The sequence below is a fragment of the Camarhynchus parvulus genome, chromosome 3 (assembly GCF_901933205.1).
Source record: "Camarhynchus parvulus chromosome 3, STF_HiC, whole genome shotgun sequence".
In the NCBI taxonomy this organism is placed as follows: Eukaryota; Metazoa; Chordata; class Aves; order Passeriformes; family Thraupidae; genus Camarhynchus; species Camarhynchus parvulus.
This window is the reverse complement of record NC_044573.1, coordinates 77,234,417-77,242,825: the sequence shown is the minus strand read 5'-3', so window position 1 is coordinate 77,242,825 and position 8,409 is coordinate 77,234,417. Positions and strand designations below refer to the sequence as shown.

Sequence of the window (8,409 nt, the reverse complement as noted above, 5' to 3'; positions counted from 1 at the left end):
ACAGCCCAAATAAATAATTTTTGCTTCAAATAGGGAAACTGCACATCAGTAGTTAACATATTTTACAACCTTTATAAGGGGATAAAAAAAATCACAACAGATTTCTTGCAGTCTGTACTACAGCTTTGGTTGTATTTGAAGTGTCAGACTCTGTGTCACTGGAAGCAGACATTCCTCCCGTGGTATTTGTACGCTGCCGACGCAACAGACACTCCGCTTGCCAGGGTCTATCAGCACAACTCCATAAAGACATGAAATAAGTGTATGTTTTAAGAAACCCACAGCAAAACTTAATGCATGATGCCTTTAATCAATCAGCTACATAAATTGCTTACAAGGAGTTTGACTCCAAAGTGGCAGCTGGCTGGATTTGTTTTCATTTTGCCTGCATACAGAGACCCAAGCCATTCTGCTCCTGCCAGACCAAGATATGGCTCACCAGCAGGAGCTGCCATCTCCAGGCTTTCCAGAGCCCTCGGTGCTGAATGCCCAGGGCTGATGAAAAAGCAGTGTGTTAATGCCCTGCCAAATGTCACTTCTCTGCTGGGTGCTCAGTGTCCTCTGGCCAACCACCTCACAGCTGCTCTGCCAGCCATGGCCATGGCCCTCCTTCCAGCCTGCAACCCTGACTGACTTGACTGATCTTCATTCATTCAAGGGACATGATGATGACAATTCAAATGCCACTATTTGAGGCAGGCAGGAAACACTGCTTGTGCTGAAAGATTTCCGTGGGGATCTCTTCACTCATCATGAAGTGACAGAGATCTTCTGAATTGTGACCTGCTCCAAGAAGCTGCTCTCCAGAGGGCTGCCCTCTCCTCCAGCTTTTGCTCCTGCCTCTTATTTGCATACAGCACATGCATTGCACCTGGGTTTTCAATGTGTGTGCTACTTAAATCTCCACAATACCTCACAAACCTTCTTGTATGAAAATTGCTTTGTTGTCCATCAGTCACTATCAGAACACTCAGAAACTTGATCCTCACAGATAATGAGATATGGCTGCTCTTCTACTTATTTTACAAGGTAAGCTTGTTGAGAGACATGTGGGCATCCCATGCACCTTCTCCTAAATTCAGCAGTAGATCTAGGAGTGGGTGAATTCAAAAATCCTTCTAGGTCCCTCTCCCATGGCACAAACATTTGGCAACACAGCCCTTAAAGTTCAGAATACACAACTTTTGTAGGGAAGTATTGCAACACAGTATTGAGTTATTAAAAAAGTGCAAATCAACATTGGATGTATACTGTAGAAGAACTGGGTGTAAATGAGAAAATTGGGAAACACAAATGAGCTAAAAAAGATTTCAGAACTTATTCCTTCAAATAAAACCACATGGAAAAATCAGATCAGAGTCTCACTGACTGTGCCAGCTCCCATCCTGAACCAATGGGCACTTCCAGACAAAGCAGCAACACATTCATCTCCTGTTACTATTTCTCTCATGTGACTGATGTATTCTTGCAAGCCATTTCCATGAAGTTATTCATTGCTTCAGAGTAACTGTCTAAGTCTCTGTTATCCAGTGAAGGGAACCTCTAAGTCTTTAAGAAACTTTTACTATAAGTTTTAGGAAAAACTAATTCAGAAATTGCCCTTGGACAAGGACATCAAATACTGGCATACAAAACCTGATTTTCTTAACTACTACCACCTAATTTAAATAATCAGTTTTGAGAAATATGTATCTTAAAAATAAGTCAGAGCACATAAAGGCAAACATTAGTTAAAGTCTTGCATAACTGATACTGCAACACCCTCTTGTGGTCAAATAAAAAGGTTTTGTCTGAAATTTTTCCTCTATAAAAAGCTTCTCTAGGCATCTTTTCCTTTGACTCAAAGGAAATAACTGCCATATTTCTGCCAGAATAATTTGTACTGCATATTATCACTTGTCTTGTAAAACCAAAAGACCAACCTCAGTCAAGTTCTTCTTCAAAATGACAGGCCCTGACATTTGCTTGTCAAATTAATTAATCACAAAACATACTTCTAAGCAAAGGCCATCTTTGACAGTGACACTCATAATTTTTTTTCAAGTTTCATGTCCCCAACCAGAAAATATCAAGAGGTTCTGATCAGTTTACCTTGATGCATGTGGCATGAAGCCAAAATAAACATAAACCTACAGGATGAAAAGATGTTCACAGTAAATCTGTTGTACCAATTTAAATGAGCAAATAAAATGCTAAACTGGCAAATGGAGAAAATGAAGGGAAACAGTTCAGTATCTGTGCCAGGTCTGCTGAGATCACTTAATGGCATAGACTTAAAACACATGATTGTAATCTTTCTGTCCAGTTTATTTGGTAGCTGATAGTCATTTGGAGGCTAACCTCAGTACAATGACCAGTTTTACCTTATTATTGTTTAATTTGCAGAAACTGACTTGAAAGAATGATCAGAATTAAAATTCAATTTGATACAGGAACTTTGTACACAAGAATCAAGAGGAACAGACTTTCCATCAGCATCCTTTTCTGAACAGATCAGGAGATAAAATCCTATGCACTCTGATTAGTGCATTGGTTCTTCCAAATGTGCCTCAGATTCCTTTTAAAGCAATCAGATGCTGCTAAAAGGCTGCTCTCCAACCAGCTGCACAGACTCCAACTTGGAGAGGACCCTGGACCAAATGCAACAGGATAAGCAGATTTCACAAGAGGAACAGGGACAACTACTAGTCCAGGCTGAAAAGGACTACATTTCTTCACTCCATGACAATGCTATGTGACTACATGACTTCTTTTTCTTTTTGGTTGAAAGAGATGAAACTATTGAACTATTCATGTTTCAATTATCTCAGAAAAAATAGCAAATAAACAAAAAGCCTACTAAAATTTAATTCAAAACCAAAGCAAACATAGGGGTTTGAGGTGGAATTTACCTTTTCTTAAGTTATCATGATTTTCAAATTCAGAATAATTTTTCAAAGATTATTGTAGAATTGTAGAAGTATTTTTTGCTCAACTTGTCAACATGAAGTGTTAGGATTGTTGTATAATTGTAACTACTGTTAAAGAAATTATCTGCCAAATTCAGTATGTGTTTCCCAATACTGCAAGCAAATAAGTTTGCCAAAATCCCCCCGAAGAAGTAGATTCAAAGTTCATTAGCATTTACCAGAAAGATGAAACAAGAGGATAGAATTCATCTGGAACTAATCCACACTACTCAAAAACAAGTCAGTCAAGAATTTCAGAGGAAATTTATACTTTAAATACTCTGTTTTCCTGCAAGGTCACAAATACTTGAGGAAGCGAGTTCATCCCACAGAAGCCTAACAGGCTGACTGCAAAGACAAACACTGATATTTTGGACACTGTTTTGAGAATTCTCACTTTTTATCCTAATGACCCTTTATAGTTACTTAAAACCTTCTCATAGTTGCTTAATACCTTCTGCGGAACTCTCCAAGTGCTTAGAAAAGAATTTTTTTAATTTGAAAATAAGAAGCTTTCAGAACAGATTCCTTGAAACACTTAATTTTAACCAAACATCTCTGCCCCAAACAGAGTTCAAGGCCTCAGCAGCTGTCACACTGGGTCTCTGCTCCTCTTCTGGTATATATTCACAAGTCAGACGTTTCCAATAGAGACAGTAAACACAAGGGAAACCAGCAGCTTTCAGGAGTTTTGCTTCTGCTACATAACCACAACAAAAGTCCTCCTGACTACTCAGCAGCAATCTCCACAGCACCCTTTGCTATTAAACCAGACTTTATTGTTCTGAGGATTTTGAATAGAGGCTGATCTCAGCTGCAGTCGCTGTAATCACCTTGTGAGCTAAGAGTTTGCTGGCTACATCTGGAGATCCCATTGCATCCAATTACAGTCACTTATGAAGCTGCTGTTACCATGAAGACCCTGACAGCACTCAAGCAATGATGCAACATAAAGCACTAGGAAAGGGCATTAAATAAGAGGGAAGTAAACCAGTGCTGAGCACTGCCTGTCAGTGCTGCTGTGCATGTTCTTTCCTGAAAGCACTCCAAAGCAGCAGCTGAAAGAAAATGTTAGGAGAAAAGCAACTTTGAAAGTGCAAACAAGAATAGGTTTCACTTTCTGAGAAGTCACAATATGGCTAAAAAGGCTGGGTATATGGTAAGTCTCAAAATGGACAAGCTGGAAAGGGGTTGTAGAATCAGGAGAAATACCTTGGTTAGGTCTCAGCAAACAGGAACCATACCTCTGGGGCAACCAGCCCCAGCTCCTTCTGTGTCCTAGCAGCACCCAGCTGAGCAGAGCTGGCAACCACTGCATAAGTGGCTACTTGGGCCTGGGCAGACAAGCAGGTAGACCAAGTCCAACAGGATAAGATCTGGAGAGCCAGTGGAGGCTGAACAGAGAGGAAGGAGAATCTGGTAAGTCACTTATTCCAGTTCATGCCTCTTTGGCTTGTCTTGACAATGGTCCTGATAGTCCCTGACAGCATTAGGGCTTGATCCAAAGCCAACACTAGCAAACAAAATTTGCTGCTGCAGGGACATTGGATCAGATCCTAATACCTTCCTTTCTAGGGTTACATTATCTCTGCTCTCCTTCACTGGACAAAATCTGTCCTAATATCTCCAGCATGCTGGGCTTAAGCTGAAAATCGATGCAAAGAACTGTATGCTAAGTATCTTTTAGCTTTTAGAGATTTCCACAATGAAGACATAAAAGTGCCAAGCTTTATAATTTATTGCAGACACACTGATATTATCACCTCTTCTCATACTCTTGGAAATGGCTGAAATGGAAGCTGAACAGAGTGTTCTGCCAAAATACAATTTTGTATTCCCAGTCTGTAAATCTAGTGAACTTGCCCCATTGTTATGGTATTTCAGCAGACTGCTGCACACGTACAGCCTAAGCTTTGGCTGCGCACGCACCAGTGACCCAAAGGAACCTGAAATTAAGATCCTGTCTCTGCCATATCTTGAGTAAGTGTTTGTGTTTATACTTCAGTATACATCATCATGTCTATTAGAAGAACATTCTTGGTAAAATTAAAATCAGCTCCATTTCCAGCTGCACACTGACCAAGCTAAAGGAAAAGGGAAGAAAAAGAGTATCACTCTCAGGACTTTCTAAAATGGGAAATGAAACCACCCAAAAACCTTCACCCCCTTCAGCCTACCAGGGAAGATACAGATCCCAGCCCTGATTTCCCCAGAGAAATTTGCAGTTTGCAGTCTTGCCTGGCTCTGTTTACTTGAGGAACAGGCTGATGCCAGGACTGTGACGCATGCAAAGCCAGGGCAATGTTACTCTTTCCCAGTTCTGCTCGGACACTCAGACTCTTGCTCAACAGGCTCAGCCTGTTCCATACTCATTCCCTAGCTAAGGCAGCAGGAAAGACTCTGTGCCTGTCCCTGGGGTTGACAGTCATGAATATTGGTGCAAACTCACTTTCATATGTAATATGACACATCATGCAGCTGATGCATGTTCTGCTTTCCAGTTGTAGCCATGACTACAGAAACTCGTGCAAAAGGGTAGGACAGGCTTGTGAAGAACAAGATGCCTAAAGATGGATTCATCAAACTACATACCCTACAGCCTGCAGGGGACTGTCCTTCAGTTCCACATTCCTGTCCCAAAAACAGTGATGGAGAAAGGCTGGTATGCATTAAATGTCTGACTTGAAGCAGATGTAAGGCAATGCCTCAGACCATGACATTTCTCATTAATTAGCACCATCCAATAGCACCTGAACCTGATAACACTCAAATAATGGCTGCATATCAAGATAAAAAATTCTAGGACCTCACTGCTGTGCTGGTATACCAAGACACATAGTGATAAACAGAACAGTCATAAATTAGATTTTATTTGCACCTGGGGCATATCTGCACTGGACAAGGAAGTGCAGCACAGAAGTCCATTGCTCCTAGCTCTACATGGTACAAGGCTGTGCCGTACAGACAAGCTCAGCTCAGAAGGATGTAGAGCTTCTGCACTAGTTTGATGAGCTTAGATGCAGCACAGGTGGGCAGCTCAGAGTCAACCCAGGTGTCCCTTGAGCCCTGCTGCAGATACAGCTGTACAGAACTGTTTCCTCTCTTGACTCACACTCCTCTTACAATAGTGGGTGAACTGATGTTTTCTCCATTTCAGGCCGAGGAAAGCAAAGGACAGAAAATCAAAGGACTTGCCCTGCAGCCCCACACCAGGTATAGAACAGAGCTGAAGTGCAAAACTCAGGCCTCTTCTGACTCCATGTGCTCCTAGCACAGCTGCCTATCTGCACAGAATACTCCCATGGATGTTTGCCTGCAGCAATATGGCTCTGGGAGCTCCTACCAGGGACTTCTGCCAGCAAAGTATTGGTAATTTCAAAAATAAGATGCTGTGTCTTGCTCAAGGCATTGAACAAATGTTTTCTACAGCAACTCAGGACATGAATAATCTATTTGGATTTGCACAAGGCATTGTGGACATGGTATTCTCACCTTCCCTTAGCAAAAATAACACCCACTCCTCATATAGTATGAAAAGAAAACCCTGGGCTCCATCCCCAAAAAGACAGGTTTTAGTACAAGGAATCTGCAGGTATAAGAGCTGGGCTGTACATGTCAAACTGAGCAGTTGAACAGGCATTCAATTATGATCAACATTAACCAATTTATTTAAAGACAAAGAATTTGACACTGTATTTTTTACTTCTATTCCAAGGCACCAGATCTGGAGTTTCCTAAAGGATCCTTAACCAAATGAAGAGACATTTAACTGTTCCCATGCTCTATTTAGTTTTTGTCAATTTGAGCTAGGCTAATATTTCAAATTGAAGCATACCTAGGCATTATTGGCAAATTCTTTACAACTATAATCTTTAGGAAAAATAAAAGAGCTGAAATGCTCTTCTCTGCTACCTATGTGTGTTCAATCTGTTTTAATGTTAACAACTTGGCAAAAAGACAGGTGCTGGAAGAATCAACTTCCTAGGAGCAAATTTGTAAGATAATCATCTTGCTGAAACCCAAGCCACTACTAAAAATAAAAGAAAAAGCCTCCCACAACACAACCATTCTAGAGCTGGGTAACTTCTGTCCCAGATAACATTTTATGCAACACATTTTAAAATTATTCATTTCCCTCTGTTATCCTATCATAAGACAACAGGAGAAAAAAAAACCCAATTGTTTTGCTTTTTTTCTACAACACTTGCATGTACACTCAGTATGATATATTTCAGTACATTTCAATTCTAATTTTGAAAGCAGAAGTGCTGATATTATAAGTGCTGATATTACAAATAATTTCAGTAAGTTGTACTTTTATAAGAAGCAATTCTTTCAATTTTGAAAACTTATTATTGGTCTTTGTTTTATCCAGGGTAAGAGAAAGGAGCAGAAGCCACTGCCAAACTGTATGTCTGTGTTCTCAAGCAAAGTTCCCAACTCAACCAACCAAACTACTGGCAGCCAAATGAATATGAGCCTGGCAGGGCTCTGATAAATCTGAATTCTTCAGCAGTGCTGCATGAAAGAGGAAACTTGAGGGTGAGCTCCAGCTTTCTTAGTGCTTCAGTAACAATATAACAGCAACAAAGCAGTTCTTTCAAGGGTAAAAACAGATCTGGTCCAACAATGCCATAATGGTCCTCTTCATAGTTTGGGTGACTGTGCCATATACAGACAGCTCTACAGATCTCATCCATCCTCCCATGCAAATCTACAGTAAGGATGCCACTAACATCTGAAAGAATGAGGTTACAGACAAAAGACCATTTCTTCCTGAATTTTATCTCCTGAAAACAAACAACAGAGATCTGCTCAGATGAGTCACAACATAAAAAACACACTTTCAGTTCTGGAAGCCATGACAAAAACGTAGAAGCTTGTTGCATTTCATGTAGTTAGACAAGGATTCATCAGCTTCTGTCATCTGCATGTTTAAACTTGCTCTAAAGGATAAATACTTAGGCACGTGAGACATGCTCTGTGCTTTTCACCACTCCCTGCTGAGGGAGGGAGACCAAATATTTTTCACACTAGTTTTCATTTTTGTGTCTGTGGATTTGCTGCCCTTTAATTCCTTTCCCTTATGCTTTTTTTTTTTCCTGGTTTAGCTGATGGAAACTCATTGACAAGGAAGCAGGCTTTCACATTTTGCTCTGAAGGCGTGTTGGCTCAGCAACCTGTCTTACACCCTCAGGACTGTCAACCTTGAATTTAACAGGTTCAGTCCCTAAAATCTGTGGTTGCCCAGGGAAACTATCCTCCAGCTAAATCAACACAATACCAAAAACCTGTTCAGCTAGTGCATCTTCATTACATAGGTTGAAACTTTATGGCCTGTTGTTCTGTAGGGAAAAATCTGCAAGGAGCAGAGCATGGAGAGGGTACACACAATATCTGTCCTTGAAGCTGTATGTAACTTCTGCAGGATCATGCTCAGGCCGAAGTGGAGCTCAACACA

General features: G+C 40.7%; 1 protein-coding gene across 1 annotated transcript; it reads left to right on the top strand.

The window, feature by feature from the left end:
• The first annotated feature begins 4,083 nt into the window (after positions 1 to 4,083).
• C3H2orf50 (chromosome 3 C2orf50 homolog) lies at positions 4,084 to 7,510 on the top strand. The gene is given in 7 exon segments (XM_030944760.1): positions 4,084 to 4,258; positions 4,261 to 4,327; positions 4,329 to 4,367; positions 6,664 to 6,690; positions 7,314 to 7,420; positions 7,423 to 7,452; positions 7,455 to 7,510. Coding segments are annotated over 7 exon segments (501 nt in total).
• The last annotated feature ends 899 nt before the right edge of the window (positions 7,511 to 8,409 follow it).